This window comes from Gadus morhua, chromosome 9, assembly GCF_902167405.1.
Source record: "Gadus morhua chromosome 9, gadMor3.0, whole genome shotgun sequence".
Taxonomy (NCBI): domain Eukaryota; kingdom Metazoa; phylum Chordata; class Actinopteri; order Gadiformes; family Gadidae; genus Gadus; species Gadus morhua.
This window is the reverse complement of record NC_044056.1, coordinates 4,636,526-4,652,478: the sequence shown is the minus strand read 5'-3', so window position 1 is coordinate 4,652,478 and position 15,953 is coordinate 4,636,526. Positions and strand designations below refer to the sequence as shown.

The following is a 15,953-nucleotide window of genomic DNA, read 5'->3' as shown; positions in this document are numbered from 1 at the left end:
GGGTACTGTCGGCGGTGGAAACGCGACCTCGGAACTGAGCTGGGCTATACCGCCCCCTCCCTACCGCACCTTTGCGATCCGATCCGTTCCGCACCCTGCAGTGGAAACGCGGCTTAAAGGGCTGATTATGGTCCCACGTTCACGCAACGCAATCGCCACTCAGAGGCTTCGACACATTCCTGAACCGTTACGGTTCTGCGTCGGGTCTTAGTAAGCGGACCAATCACAGCCCTCGCTGCTGCGTCGCCTCGACTGAAGGTTACTATTTTTTGGGAGGCGGTGGACGCAAGGAGGGTCCGCAAAGACGTAAGGGGTCCGTGACCCCCTTGGGTTGCGTGAACATGGGACCGTTCTCCCCGTCCTCCTCCTCCTCATCCACTTCCCTCCCCACCCGCCGCTCTCCGCAGGGGGTGCGAGCCATCATCGCCGAGAGCTTCCAGAAGCTCCACCAGACCCAGCTGCTGGGGATGGGCATCCTGCCCCTGAGCTTCCTGCCCGGCCAGACGGCCGACTCCCTGGAGCTCAGTGGGAAGGAGAAGTTCTCCATCAGCCTGCCCGAGGAGCTGGCTCTGGGCCACGCGCTCACGGTGCAGGTGGACTCTCCTGTATGTTTTAAAGCGTTGGTTTTTATATTGTGTCTTAGTTTTATTGTTGTGTGTTTATATTATAGTTATAGGCAAGGCAATGAAAGGCAACTTTATTTATATAGCACTTTTCGTACACGAGGCAGACTGAAAGTGCTTCAGATACAGTCATAAAATAAAATAGATAAGTAAAAGAATATAGAGTTGTATATTATTTCTTAGTATCTTTATTTAAAATCCATGGACAGTGGTTCCCTTTTTGTTTTGTATTTTTTTTACCGCCTCTTTATGGCGACACTTGTTGACTCTCACTTTTGCCACTGCGCATGCACGCATGAGTCCTGTGTGTTGTTTCGATAAGGGAAGGATGGCCACAGGCGTTGTTTCATGTTAGATTGAGTCTGCATAAATATACCGACTCAATTTTACATGAAACTAATTGCATTCGTCGTCGTAATTGAGCAGCGACATATAATGGAAATGATGATTGAACGTACAAAGAATGCTCTGCATCGAAGCAGTCGTTTTTGAATGACTACAAAAGAGAAGCTCTTTGAGCCCGTCTCTCTATTTTAAAGTGTTGGTTTATTTCAATGTTGGCACACGTGTTCACAAACCGCCCTTCTGTCCGTGTTCCCCCAGACCAGCGAAGGGAAGTCGTTTGGTGTGACGGCGCTCATCGACAGCGAGATGGACCTGATCTACTACCGTCACGGAGGCCTGTTACCATACGTTGCTCGGACAATGATTTAACACCAACCCCACCCCCCTTTCGCATGCTCAAAGGGGCCCTCATCTGGCTGCGTGGGCTCAGTGTGGCCGACAGCCAGGCTCCCTCCAGCAACACAAGAAGAGACACATGCTGACAAAACCTGCTTCGCAAGGCCAGGCGCAACACGTTTTTATAACAATCCTTTGAGTTCTCCCCCCCCCCTCCAAATAGGTTGGAGTCAAGAAGCGGAAGGTTAGAAACAAATGACATCCACTATCGGTGCTAGTACAACAAAACACACGTCACGGGTCCATCCATCCATCCAAGAATGCATGAATGAAATAAGACGGTTGCCACAAGGTATGCGAGCACTTACAAGAGCACACACACACATGTGGAAATGTGAAATCACTTCTTTCTCCCCTTGCTGACATCTCGGGTCAATACAGCAGATGCAAAAAAAACAAAAAACCTTTTTGTTCATCATTGCTGACTGGTGTCAAGAAAGGACGGCTTCAGATCTCGCCGGTACTTCCAATACCAACCCAGGACCCACCAGTGATATGGCTTGGGACATATCCTCCCCCTTAGATATGTCCTGGTTATCAGATGTGTTTGTGTGACGGTCCCTCAACGCACCCTGCGCTGACACAACCATACCACCACACCTCAGTCCCACATTTCCTTGATTTGGAGCCAGTAGACTCTAGACGTCAATAAGGAACAAAATGTCCGTATGCCAATCCAGGCCATGAACACATCAGAGTACAAATCGGATTCCGCCCTTTGTGACTTTGTATGCTGTTGGTTTTTCGCCCCATGCCAGTGATTTCTACAGATTCCATCATTGAGGTTTTACCCACACGATGGATGTTTCTGCATGCCCATATAGCACCTTAGAATGGCTGTTTTACCCATGTGGCTGTCATCATTCAAATCGGTCTTCATTTCTTCTCCCCAACACATGCACTTCTTCTGCTTTGCTAGACTGTGGTGAAACCAGATGGATGAGCTCCTGTGTTTCAGGTTTAAATGCAGTGGAGTCGTAGCTACTGAGAGGGCACTGCATGGCAGATGGGTTTAGTGAACCCAGCTCCTATTGCACAACAGCTCTTGGGACTGGAGCACCAATCTGACATACCTTTCTGCCATTCATCAGGTGTTGCCCCGTTTCAATACAACTACTTACACCCATAAACATGCCCACTCCTTCCCGTTGAGTAAGGAAGAGTTCACATTCGTTCACGTGTCCAAGCCGTTTGGACAGTAGCCTAGAAGCAGAGCTTTTAAGTAGATGGCATTATGTACCTGTGTATCCATCCAATGCAACATGTCAGCCTATTTAGAACCAAGTGGAAAGCAGCATTTATGCATATATTATAACTGAGCATGTCATGAAGTTTACTGCTATTTACTTAAACCTACATGTGGATTATTTCTTTTTTACCATTAACCGACTTTTTTTTGTCTAAAGTTGTGAAAGCCAGTGTTTGCCTTGACGGACGGCCAAAGCAAGTTGGAGCAAGTAGCAAGTGTTCATCTGCTACTGATGTCCACTGCTGCCCCTAACCCCACCACCACCACCCCTAAGTCAGGTGTTCCTGGTGTCCCCTGGGTTCAGGCACAGGGCTGACCTTTTCTAGCTTCAGAAAAAGGGTTCCCGTGTTTTATTCTTTGGATTTGCAACTCGAGTGACAAATAAAGAAGTCTGCCATCCCAAGTTAAGAGTAGTGTTTTGATTCAAGTGAAAGTCTCTCAGGGAAACTATGTGAAGTGTCTTCAAGCCTTAGTTACCCAGTGTTTTTATTGGTTGGTTGGGCTGGGAAAAGACTATGGGGGGGAAACCAGGACAATTCTAAATGCTATGTGTTGGGGGATGGAATGCAGAACTAAACGTACTCCAGGGTGATTAGTAAAGGCTTATCTTAAACAATGAAGAGCTGTAATGGTTTCCAACGATTCTAGGTTCAAACCCACAACCAATATGATTAAGGTCTATCCTCACCACCGCTAATACAATACCATGCGTAGACACTCGTATCTCCACTAGGAAATTAAAAACACTGCCAGTTATTTTGCCCAACCTGTTGACTCATAAATAACCTTTCTGCATATGAAGTGCAAACCACAGTAAAATATGAATTCCAGGGAGGCCAAGAAATGTGAAAAGTGCAACTTTTATTTCATGTATTTTTCTTGACACTGTGCACGTTCACAAGTGATGGCAGCATTTGATTTACAGAAGGCTACATTATGAAGACAAATTCTGAATTTCCGACATTTAGGGTCTAGTGATTGTTTTTATAAGGAGCAACGTGACGTGTGCAAAGGAATGTCTTCCGATAGTAACCATAGTGAGACGGGATGGCACCGCAGTTTCCTGCGAGGCCAACCCATGACGTGTTAAGTTCAAGCTCTCATACAAATAAAATGAGGCGAAACAAGGGAAAAGAAACCGGGCTCATTGCTGGTTTAAAACAAGGATCATTTTGGTGACGGGTAATGCTGAACTCAGATTAAATCGATCAAGATAACAGCAGTTTGATGTATCTGTTGGCCAAACCAATAAGTCCCATGTAAACTAGATATATTCAGCTAATTATGGTCATTAGTAAAATAATTGCCATTTCAATATGCCCCTGCAATACGTAGAAAAAAGATTATAATTAAAGTTACGGGGGCAGATTTTTTTTTGTTGAAATTTGAAAAAAGGCACATCCATATAAAGTTCTGTGGTGAGTTTTTTTTTGTTTTGGACACAAGTGAAAGATCGTTCAGTATATACAGGACCTTGACCTGCATCACAGTCACAACAACAGCCTATATAACATAACAACCCCTGTCCCTTACCCAACACCACACTTGCATGGCCAACAAATATAATGCTCTGATCCTCTGCAACAATCTCACAACCAACGGTTATTTTTATCTGAAAAAAATGAAGAAAAATGCCAGAACTACTCTGGGAGGAAGTGCCAACATGGTTTCCTGTGGTAACCAATTTCATTTTTAAAACTCTTCATACTTTTTTCAATATCCCAACCCCCTCCCTTATAGAGAACAGAAGTCAGCTTCTGTACAGCGGACAAAACGATGAGCTACCCTGGCTCTTACCTTTGTCGCGGGCGAGACGCCCTGTTGTAAACAATCAACAACGCTAATGTTAAGAGGACTGGCTGATCAATGTAGGGGGCGTATACTGTCCTGAGAACAATCCCCCGTTATCCCCGTGGAAATCAATGGAATCATTGTTAAACACTTACCTGTGTGTGTGTGTGTGTGTGTGTGTGTGTGTGTGTGTGTGTGTGTGTGTGTGTGTGTATTCTTTGTCATCGTCTAATAAGAAAATATTTGTGTACGGTTAAACAAAAAAATAGATATAAAATTATCAATGCAATAGAATAAAGGGCTATGTGTTATAGTGTGATTTCTTAAAAAACAAAACTGGATTGCATCTCTTCTCCCTTTTACAATGCACCTGTTCTTCTTCTCCTTGGTTTTAAAAAAAGGCAAGAGGTAAGTGTATCAGAGAAGGCAGCCTCTTCTGTCCTCCAAAGGGCTAACGTCCACGGGCTAGGCGATGGCTTTAGCCTCAGGTAAGAACGCATCCCAGTATTTAATGAGCTGAGGAGAGATGGGGAGCTACGTTAGCATTGGTGCTAAACTGCTCCCGATTTATCCAATTGTAGAATTGTCCACTCAATGAATAAATGTAAGAAACATTAATACGATTTCTACTTCTATACAACAGCCTAAATGCTCAGAACCCAATCACCCAATAAGAGATTAGTGGAATATGAAGCAGGGCTACAATGATGAATACAATAGAATACTGACCTGTGCTGAACGTGATTTGTTGTAAACATTGATTAACTTTAAACCCCATCAGAGCAGAGGCTCACCTGTTGCTGAGCCTTGAGCTGAGCCTCAAGGTACTTGATGATCTGCCTCTTGAAGTTCTTCACCTTCTCCTTCTGTGAGAACACACACACAGAGGTGAGTGAGTGAGTAAGTGAGTGAAAGTGAGTGCCCGCATGTGCACGTGTGTTTGAGTGAGAGAAGGGAAGGGGAGGGGTGACAATATGTGTACCTGACGAAGCAACAGCGAAACACGTCGTTCACGAAATAAATCAGCTTATCAGCGTATACCAATGTGCGGTGATTTGACACTTCTTTGACTTTATATACCGTTGTTGACTGCATCTCCCCAGCACCTGAGGGCCAACAGGCTGTGCACGGGGACTTCTTTGTAAGACAATATGTGTGTTTACCTCAAAGCGGACGACTTCTTTGCGCACAGTGGAGGACACCCGGTCAAAGTCTCCCTCGTACTGGGTCACCTTGGCCTCCCACTAGGGAGGGAAAGAGGGCGGAGGGCTCGTCAGGTTCAGTGGGAAGGATGATCGTACAATCAGCCGCGATGAAAGATCGTGTTCAATTCTCCAGACCACAACCCCGGGCCTTTGCAAAGCAGAGGACGGATGCACCACAACATTGAGTCATTTATTTAATGCACCACATTTAGTGGGCGTGGCACTTGAGTGGCCAATCAGATTACAGTGGGGGGGGGGGGGGGGGGGGGGGGGGTGGCGGCATGTGCCAAATCAGGCCCCCTTCTTGTCAGACCCGCCCCTGCGACCAAAACACCTCCCATGGGTACATCGGATGGGGGGGGGTTGTACATTGGGTGGGGTGGGGTGGGTGGGTGGGGGGGGGGGGTTGGGGGTGTACCTCAGCGATGTCGTCCTTAGCCTGCTGCAGCTTGTCGGGCTTGTTGGCCCAGAGCAGCTTGGCCTCCGACTCGCGCTTCTTCTGCAGCATGGTCTGGGCGTCCTGCCAGCGCTGCCACGCCTTCATACGGTGATCGAAGGAGCCCTAGGGAGAGCCAGCGGCCGCATTAATACCCAACGCGTCTCTCAGTCATGAGGCGAGCGGTGGCCACGCACTGTTCCGGCACCGGAAACCACTGCATGAAGGCTTAGTTATGGTTCCACGCAGTCGTGGACCTGTTTTGGTTCTGCGTCAGGTTTACGTCAACCGACCAATCACAGCCCTTGCTGCTGCGTCGCCTCAACGCAAGATTACAATTTTTGGGAGGCGCACCTCCGGACCTTGCGGTGGACGCAAGGAGGGTCCGCAAGGACGCTAATGGGTCGGTAAGACCCCCTAGCGTGGCGTCAACGTGGAACCATAACTACGCCTTTCGGTACCCCCCTACTCAGACATACACACGCACGCACGTACCCGGACAGAGCCCAGGAGGCGGATGTAGTCGGCGATGAGCTCGGCGAAGCTGAAGGAGTCGCAGGACGCCTGCTCCTGGTGCAGCTGCTCCATCTTGTCCTCCACCTCGGCCAGCTGGGACAGGGCGCGAGACAGCGCCGTGTTGTCCTCCGAGCTGCCCAGCATGGCCACGCTCTTGGAGAAGCAGGCCGTGTTGAGGGACAGCTCTGCCGTACGTCGGAGGGGGGGGGGGGGGAGGGAGAGGGAGAGAAGACGATGAAAGTCGGGCCCCCGTCCACACGGGGCGAAAACAATCTTTTCCCCTCCGTTCTCCTTGGACGCGTTTCAGGAATATCCCCGTAAAGACGGACTCGTTGCGAAAACGCATGGAGCTGTAGAAACGCTGCGGTACTTATTCAAGGCCACTGTGTGGCGCTGGTTCTCCAGTAATAAAAGAAGAAGACTAAGCGGAGAAAGCGTTTTTCAAACGTTTTAGATTGAGCGGAAAATACTGACTAACCCTGAATGTACAGTTAGTGATTACATTGACCAAGGTGCTGTATTTAAAGCGAAAAAAGCTAAAAAAAAAATAATACAAATCCAATATTTCTTTTTTTACGGAATTCTAATGTGGGGTGGCGATGACGTCATCGTTTGCGTATCAAGTGTCCACACGAATCCGAACACGAAAACGGACCTTCTTAGGGTCTTGATTCGATATCGATTCGATATTGATCCAATTGCTTCGATATCGATTCAATAATACGTGCAGATGACAAAAATACCTAGATATTATTTAGAATTGAACCATTTCAAAATGAATTAAACATTGCATTGTGCTCTAACTAGCAAAAAGGGAATACACCATTGTATAGTATTGTTCCCGAGCTAAACTTGCAGCATAAAAGTAATAATCATAACATGGACAAATGTAAAAGGGCATGTACATTTAGAAATACTCGCTTCTAGATTACAATGACTGAGTATGCTTCTTTTTTTTTTTCAACAAAATTCTGAATCGAAATTGAAATCGAGAACAAATTAATTGCAGTGCATTGATGAATCGATATTTTTACCCAGCCCTAATAAGGACCCGACGGGGTGTGTTGCGGGCGGCGGGCTGACCTTTCCTGTGGACCACCAGAGACTCCACCATGCCGTGGAGCTTCCTGAACTGTTGGTCGGCGGCCTCCACCTCCTGCAGCTTCTCCTCGAACCACTGCAAGAGGTTCAGAGGTTTGGATTCGTGACATACTCGTACAGGACACGCAGTCAAATGTTTGCGTAACGCACGCTGTATTTTCTTTCAATTAAAATACAATAGAATAAATAAAAAAAAAATACAATAGAAGTTTAAAAGAAATGGAGAATATTCTAAATATATATCAAATTAAAACCGGATAATCAGGGAGATGTCAAAAATTGTATTGTCCAAAATGGCCGGGGTGAACGTGTCAAAGTGCATGGTCCAGTGGTCCGGTATCACTTAGTGACTGAGTTCAGGGCTCTGATTGACTGGGGGAAAAAACTTTTCAGACGCAACCCAGGCGATAAGTGATGGTGTGATCCAGATGCCCCGGACACCAGCCTTCCGAGTTGCACTTGTGACATCATTTCCGGTCTCGGAGCACTTACAGCGTTCCCGTTCGTCATTGTGATGGTGTCATGAAATTGGCTAGTCGTTGTTTATTGTTAGCTACATTAGCGTTTTTAGCAAACCAACTCGAAAACAAACAACTTTACGTTGTATTGCATTCACAGCAAGACCGTGCAATGCATAAAATTAAGATGACATTAAGATGACCAACGTGTTACAAATACAAACTAGGTACGCTCTCAGAATTCCGAGGAGGCTTGACCAAAAGGGGGCGTGGCCAAAAGGGGGCGTGCCTCCGTGGAGATTTCCCCACTTGCAACTCGGAAGACTGGTGTCAGAGGCATCTGGAACACACCATTAGCACCACATTGCAGCAGCCCCATCACCCCCCCCCCCCCCCCCGGATGAGGAAGACGATGAGGAGGACCACCCACCACGTCCGACTCGTTCATCTTGATGGTCATCTTGCTGACGGCGTCCGTCGCCTTGTTGAGCATCTTGAGGAAACCGGCGCCGCTCAGAGCCTGGGTGCCCACCGCCCTGGGTAACTACAAACACACACATCAATAATCCCATCTAACCTCACCTACGTCACAGTGTCTGAACCTACGCCTCTCGGAGCCTATTTCTAACACCCACTCACTTAAGTCGTTCTTAAATCGAACCGTCTCTAGACCTCTCCCAAATCCAACTATATCTAAACCGCTCTGAAATCAAACTATATCTTAACCTCTCTGAAATCAAACTATATCTTAACCTCTCTCAGATCTAGCTACGTCTAAACCTCTCTCCAATCAAACTATATCTAAACCTCTCTCAGATCTACTTATATCTAAACCTCTCTCTAATCCGACGATATCTTAACCTCTCTCAGATCTAACTAAGCCTAAACCTCTCTCCAATCAAACTATATCTAAACCTCTCTCTCTCTCTAACCCACCTCCTCCTTCTCCAGGAACTCTCTGACGTCGGGGTCTTGCAGAAGGGACGGGTGGCACACCACTCTCTGCAGGTACCTGGGGGGGTACAACCAAACACATGTTCATTCCTATGATCCCTACAACACTGCTCTACATATCGGGTGATTACATAAACGCTTTTTAGACATTTTTTAGACATTTCCGAAGATCAAACATTGACAGTCACTATTTAAATAGTGGTTTACTACGAGCAGTCATCAAACAGATTCACTACAATTAGACTAATGGTCAGCGAATGTATGCGGATAATACAAATGGAGCAAGAAAAGGGGAATTCCTGACGCAATGAAACCCAGTAGTGACCACTTTAGCCCAATGAAAGTTGAAACCAGAGTTCCTCTTAAAACATCCATTCATTATAGTCTTGGAAAGGGAGCCAGCTACTGCTTTACTTTATTGTTGACACAACCTTCAACCAGCCAGTCCACCCTCACCCCCCCCCCCCCCCCCCCCCCCCCCCCCCCCCCCACCTCACAGACAACCACGGCGTGGCTTTATCGATGACCTTGTCCATTTGCACAACTGTGTACCCGGTCGTTGTCATGGTTCAAAAAACAAAAAAGCTAAGAGTAAGATACCAGATAAGCCATGCCATGCATGAAGCCAACACGATATCCCTGCCATGTCTCACATGATGGCACGCTGTTTCTCAGTCCCTCCCCCCCCCCCCCCCCAACCCCAACAAATGACCCGTCTCTGCACTCGCCGTCTCACCCCGCTCTGTAATTACTGGATGTGTGTCAGGTGACTAGACGGGAGTTTTCTTCTAATTACCTCAATCCTAATGATGGACTATGACAGACATTCTAATCCGACGCCGTGGTGTTCGTCACTACTTGCGTACCTCTCCAGGGCCGCCCTCCTCCTCTCCACAAACTCCCCAGAGGACGAGTCCTCTTTCCCCACCTTCACCTTGGTCATGCCTGGGGAGGGGAGAGAGAGAACGCAGCACACTCGGGGGGTGAACCACCGCACTTATTCACTCCCAAGATGTTCCCAAACAAACCAAACAAGGGATCGACCGATATGTATTTTTTAAGGCCGATAGCGATACAGATTTTTTTTCAGCCTTAGCCGATGACCGATATGCCGATACCGATTTTCTTGAGCCGATATTTGGAGCCGATACTGCTTTTGCTCCCTCAATTTAGATCATAAAAATAACACAATGATGGTCACAAATGTTACGAGTCTCAATTTAATAAAGGAACGTTTATTGAACTGTCTGTAAATCACGGCAGGAAAAATATCCCCAAAAATCAAAAGGCGAAAAAAATCGGCAAATGCCTATAAAGCAAATATCGACCGATATATCAGTCGATCACTAAACAAAACCCGGGGAAGAAGGGAGCAGAAGGGAGCCGGCGCTTGCCCTAGAGCTGCTCGATTATGTGAAAAATCATAATCCCGATTATTTTGGTCAATATTGAAATCCTGATTATTCAAGCGATTATTTTTTAGTTTGAAAACATGACGTATTTATTCAGCACGTCTCTCCCAAAAAAAACCGCTGTAACTGACAACTTTGAAATTTCGCCTTAAAAAAAATACACAAAATGGTCAAAAGAAAATGTTCCAATCTAAAATAATATACAGATTTGAACCAGCTGTTCTGCCCCTTCTTTAAAACATAAAAAAAAAAAAAACTAGATTAGGTTAATTTTGTGATCGAAATTCGATTCATCGTCCAGCCCTACTTACCCATAATGCTCTTCTCCGGCGGTGGCGGTACGATGAAGCCGTTGGGCGCGTGTTTCTCCGTCAGCTTCTCATAGAGGCCCAGGAAGTCGCTGAAGCGCCGTCGCACCGTGAACGTCTTGGTGCGGAACATGGCGAGCGTCGTCTGGAGAGGAAACAGGAAGAACGGGGGCACCAGCAGGGAGGTCAGGCAGAGCGGGCACGGTACAAAGTCCATACATTGGGAAAAGGAAAAGTGAAAACAGGAATCCGGAATTGCCTGCGTGAAGGCCAATAAAGCTAAATCCTGAACGAATTATGGGTTTGATGATCTTGAAAGGGCCATTTAAAACTGACGTCACGATATAAGATAGGAGGCGTAGGACTGAAGATTGATGAAAGCAATTCAAAATTGGCTAGAATTTCAGTCTAAAATATTTAAGTAGAGTTAACCAAGTTACAGAATGATATTTCTGATGTTTTTTTGTAATCGTTAATACATCATGAAGACAATGCACAAAACTGAAGTGTGAAGAAAGGATAGATTTCTATGGAACATGCCCTTTAGTGGAGCATGAAGAATATACAATGTGGTGTTATCGGAGACATTGGCTCCGCCTTCTCAAATGGAGAACTGAAAGCTTCATGGTTGATAAGGTTTCAGAAAGAGGCAGAGTTTACCTGCGTGGAGACTTTGTAGGCCATGTACGCATTCATGCCATCACCTGGAACGAGAGGAGAGATTAGTTGGAAGAAACAACCAACAATGCTAAAAGTCTTAATATCGAACCCACAGCAACGTAGATACCGTTAGGGTTAGGGTTAGGATTTCCAGCTAATGCATTTGCAACAACTAAGAGGCTTAAGAGTAGGTGGGGGTGCTCTCCCGACCCACAGCAGATCGAGTTCTTAGTCATCGTCTCCATTTTTTTTCCCCTCACCTATTTTCTCTGGGTTGGTCACAGAGATGTTGACATCAAAGTTATCTTCCTGTTCCTCCTCTTCCAGCTACAGGAATGAAAACAAAACAATCAAAAAGTGTATTTTTCCCACAATGGTAGATATGTCTTTTTAGCTTCAGCCACTCATTGTTCAGAATACATTTTGACGTAAATATGTTTGCTATAGACTTTATGTTAGACTTTTATGTTTGCTATAGCCTTCTGCTAAAATCTTAAATACATTGCACTTTCTAAAAAGCTTTTTAACTTTGCCTCTATTTTCTATTTTAATACTACCTTTATTTTACTAAAATGCCCTTTTAACTTTTTACTTACTAAAAAGCCTTTTTAACTTTCAATTTAATTTTTTCTTAAATACATTGCACTTTCTATTTTACTCATTTCTTGCATATGTTTTCTTTTACTTATCTATTATTTTATTTTATTGTATGACTGTTTATATGTGAAGCACTTTGAGTCTGCCTTGTGTATGAAAAGTGCTATATAAATAAAGTTGCCTTGCCTTGCCTAAATGTATGTATTTGGATGTGTACATGTACATGTACATGGGTGTCCGTAGAGGTATTGCCGTGGATATAGGCCCAGTCTGGATGTGGATGTATATTCAGATGTGCATATTGATTATGGTTACGCAAATAGTTGTTTATATGGCTGTGTAGATGGATTGGATGTCTATCCGTAAACGGATGCGTTTGCATATATGGATGTGTACCTCAACCAGCCATCAGAATGTTCCCATGAATATGTATGATTATCGCTGGGTATGTTTATATGCATGTAGAGATGTGTATGTGTACAGAGAGACATGGATGTGTACATGGATGGAAGTGGATGCAGAGATGTGTACGTGTATATAGATGCAGACATGGCTGTTTACCTCCTCCAGGCTGGCAGAGTGTGTCTTGGACAGGTCGGCAGCAGAAGACAGGGTGGTTGCAGATGTGGATGGCTTGGCTGCTGTAGTGTTCTTCTTCCTGTCGGCCCTGGGGCTGTCCAGAGACAGCTCTACTGTGGCTTCTGCCCACCACCACCACCACCACCACAAGCACAGGGGTTAGTTTATCACACAGACTGATGGTAGAGCTAGCGTTGAATCAATGGGTTTGATGATGTTGAGAGGGCCATTTAAAACTGACATGCGTCACAATATAAAGATAGGAGGTGTAGCAGTGATGGATTGATGGAAAGCAATTCAAAATTGGCTAGAATTTCAGTCTAAAACATTTAAGTAGAGTAAACCAAGATCCAGAATGAAGTTTACAGAGATCGGTAACCGTGTTAAAGAGGAGATTAATAAAATGCATAAAATGTGTATATCGCTGTCACACAAGTCCTGCAGTAGATATCGGAAGGCGTATAAAAAGGAAGTTTAAATACGGCTATTATTGCCATAAGCCCCATTCTCCTGCCCTATCCCTGCACAGGGGGTCCCAGTATGTAAAGAACCTTACCTTTACACTCACCCCTTTCAGAAGTTAATATTAACTGAACATGAGGCCCTTTTATTAGGCACTGAGCTACACTGTGGTTTTTAATGGGTGTTTGCCAACGGTCTAAATATTGCATGCTATCTAAAAGCAAAGCTTTTAGATTGTTACTTTTGGATGGCGTTTTAATAGCTTTCAGATTTGATCAATTGTCGAGGGAAAGAAACAGGAACCACCGACCCACCTGCGAATATATCTCCCTCTTCAGCCGCCCCGTGGACCCCGTTGGTCCTGGAGCTGCTGGCGGCGGCGGCGGCCTTCGCGGCAGTGGGCGCTATGGTAACCGCTTCCTCAGAAAAAATGTCGGCCGGTTCCTTCTCGTAGTTGTTATTCAAAGGCCCGCCCACGTCACCAAAACCAGCACCAGCACCAGCACCACCACCACCGAGACCGCTGGTCTTGGTCCCGACCGTGGTCTCCCTCTGTTCCCGGCTCGCCATGTTCCCGGCTTTCTTAGCGGCGGGGGCGCCCAGCGGCTCGCCGAAGATGTCCTCGTCCACCTCGCCGAAGAGGCTGGAGGGCTGCGGCGGCTGCTGCTTGGCCGACTTGGCGTGCCGGGACTCCCCGAACAGGTCGTTGGGATCGTCTTCAAACAGGTCCAGGGGAGGCTGCGGCGGCTGCTGCTGCTGGGGGGGGGGGGCGGGTTGCTTCACCGCGGCCGTGGGAGGCGGCCCGGCGTCGGCGAGGTTTGCCAGGGGGTCGAAGAAGAGGTCTTCGGACAGCGGTTGTTTTTCGCCGTTGGCAGAGGCCTGGCCGATGTCGACCTCGAGCAGAGCTCCGGGCTGCTCGTGCGCGGCGCTTCCTGTGGCGACATCGCCGGGGGGGAGGGCAGTGCTCACGTCCTGTGGGTCGGACGAGGCTGCCGCTGAGTCAGCAGGAACCTCCAGCAGCGTTTCCTCCTGCGACGAGTCGCTATCACTTCCCGATAGGTCGACAAAATCCTCGCAGGCTTCTTCTGAGGGCGTCTCGGCCTCGACCTCCACCAAGGGGCTCTCTGCAGCGGCGGCGGCGGTCGCCTGGACGCTCGGGACGTCCGTCGAGAGGTCGACGAGGTCATCAAACTCATCCAGGGGTTCCTCCACGAGTTCGGCCACAGGTTCGGCCACGGTCTCGACCGCGGCTTCGACCAGGGGTTTGACCACGGCTGCGGCGGCCGGCTTGGTTTCCGTCTCTAGGATGGGGCTACTCATGAGGTCAAGGGGCGGCTCAAACAGTACCTCGCTGGGTGCATTGGTTATCGTTGTTGGCAGTGCAGGGTCCATGTCTGACATTGTAGGACCGCTCTGTGGGAAAGGTGTTTAAAGAGATGACGGTTGAAATGGGTACTTCTGGGCACTTGAATGCAAAACACGATAGTCACTGCCCTTTAAAAACATCAGGGTCTATTGATTAATTAGTAATTCACTGTGATAATGAATCAGAATTCTTAATTATTGACATTATGCACGCACACTACAAAATAAATTAAAACTTCATCTTATTCAGAATTACATATTCATATCAATTCAATTATTGCATGCAATTCATACAAGATATGACCTAGTAACGCAATGAGTGAGTGCAATTATGTTTCATTGCTGGAGATGTTTGGTTGGTGCAAATCAAATGTAACATGTCACAGATCAGAGAGCTCTTGAAGAAGAAAGCATCCGGGTTCTGGACATGTGACCACAGCTGAGCCTCACATGACATTTGAGCTCAAGGAGCATTTTATACGCTTAAAAACTACGCAAAAACGACCGATTTCACAATCGTGGAATTCCAAATACAGAGAGAAAACCGTGCAACGTTACAGTAGCCTACTGGATTGAATGTGCAAGGATAGTTTAACCAATTGATTTCGTCTGATCGCGTACTTTGATGAGCTGAAGATAAATAAATCTGCCGTCCAATGATAACGTCACAGATTCCCTGAAGACAACATCAATCCCATTAATTCATAATTTAAATAAAAATGACACCAGCCTACCGTGATGAATGTTAGCAACAAATCACAGCGAAAAACGGTCTTATTTCACAACAGTCGCTTGCCAACTATAACCAAAAAGTTTACTATAAAACAGACCATACAGACACAACGAGTTTTTAAAAAGGAAAAGCAATCCAAAAAAAATGCAGTTCTGTGTCGGTGCAAACGTTAAGCGTCCTTGTAAATCCTGCACAAACCAAACTCGTTCGGGGTTATCGGTGAACCGTCCGCTACAGTCAGCACGTCCGTGTGACCGCTTGAAATAACAACATTAACTCTCAATCTCCTGAGGCGACCCACACACTGCACTGTCAGCCCCTTTCAAACCCTCAACTTTACGGGCAAGTCTCTGGTTAGCAGCGTTAGCTTAGCCTGTCAAACGTTAGCAAACAAGTAGGCGAGGCGCGTCGCCTCTGCCATCGCGCTACGAGACATACCGCCGATAGGAAAAGGTCGTCTCCGTCCCCGTCCTCGTCGCTCACACGGTCTCCCACACCCTCACATTCCGCCAGGTCTTGGTCCTCCGAGTCGGGGAAAGGAGGAGGACTGGTGCGCTCTGAACTGGTCGCCATCTTCACTGTTATCTGACGGACTTCTGGGGAGGTGCCGTCACACTGATCCCGCTCCCTTTTCTTTTTCTTTTTTCTGTGTGTGCTGACTGTGGAGATCAAGATAATGCTGTGTCTGCTACCTCATGGGTTACCAGCTAACTTAACTCCACGCCTAGGGCAGAAGTCATGCGGTACTCGGGGGAGGACAGCA

The 15,953-nt window shown here is 46.7% G+C and overlaps 2 protein-coding genes across 5 annotated transcripts in view; one reads left to right on the top strand and one right to left on the bottom strand.

Moving 5' to 3' along the window:
- The window catches only part of ireb2 (iron-responsive element binding protein 2), a 17,650-nt gene extending 14,629 nt beyond the window's left edge, over nt 1-3,021 (top strand). The window contains exons 21-22 of one of the 2 annotated variants that reach the window (XM_030366337.1): nt 408-593; nt 1,227-3,021. In XM_030366337.1, the coding sequence (XP_030222197.1) occupies nt 408-593; nt 1,227-1,337 (297 nt within the window). In that variant the 3' untranslated portion in view covers nt 1,338-3,021. Of the gene's footprint in view, nt 1-407; nt 606-1,226 lie in introns of both variants that reach the window. The other variant, XM_030366336.1, reaches the window with a different exon arrangement.
- snx1a (sorting nexin 1a) overlaps nt 1-15,906 on the bottom strand; it is a 17,148-nt gene extending 1,242 nt beyond the window's left edge. Inside the window, exons 1-15 of one of the 3 annotated variants that reach the window (XR_003977962.1) lie at nt 15,629-15,906; nt 13,407-14,505; nt 12,613-12,752; nt 11,715-11,781; nt 11,455-11,498; nt 10,798-10,939; nt 9,941-10,019; nt 9,057-9,132; nt 8,551-8,664; nt 7,645-7,738; nt 6,541-6,746; nt 6,028-6,171; nt 5,568-5,648; nt 5,199-5,270; nt 4,560-4,920 (exon numbers count right to left, since the gene is read on the bottom strand). Coding sequence is in view for 2 of the 3 variants with exons in the window: in XM_030366338.1 (XP_030222198.1) it covers nt 4,870-4,920; nt 5,199-5,270; nt 5,568-5,648; nt 6,028-6,171; nt 6,541-6,746; nt 7,645-7,738; nt 8,551-8,664; nt 9,057-9,132; nt 9,941-10,019; nt 10,798-10,939; nt 11,455-11,498; nt 11,715-11,781; nt 12,613-12,752; nt 13,407-14,505; nt 15,629-15,763 (2,544 nt within the window). In the remaining variant the exon portion in view is untranslated. Of the gene's footprint in view, nt 1-3,454; nt 4,921-5,198; nt 5,271-5,567; nt 5,649-6,027; nt 6,172-6,540; nt 6,747-7,644; nt 7,739-8,550; nt 8,665-9,056; nt 9,133-9,940; nt 10,020-10,797; nt 10,940-11,454; nt 11,499-11,714; nt 11,782-12,612; nt 12,753-13,406; nt 14,506-15,191; nt 15,440-15,628 lie in introns of those variants that run through there. The other 2 variants (XM_030366338.1, XM_030366339.1) reach the window with 2 other exon arrangements.
- Nucleotides 15,907-15,953: the final 47 nt, after the last annotated feature.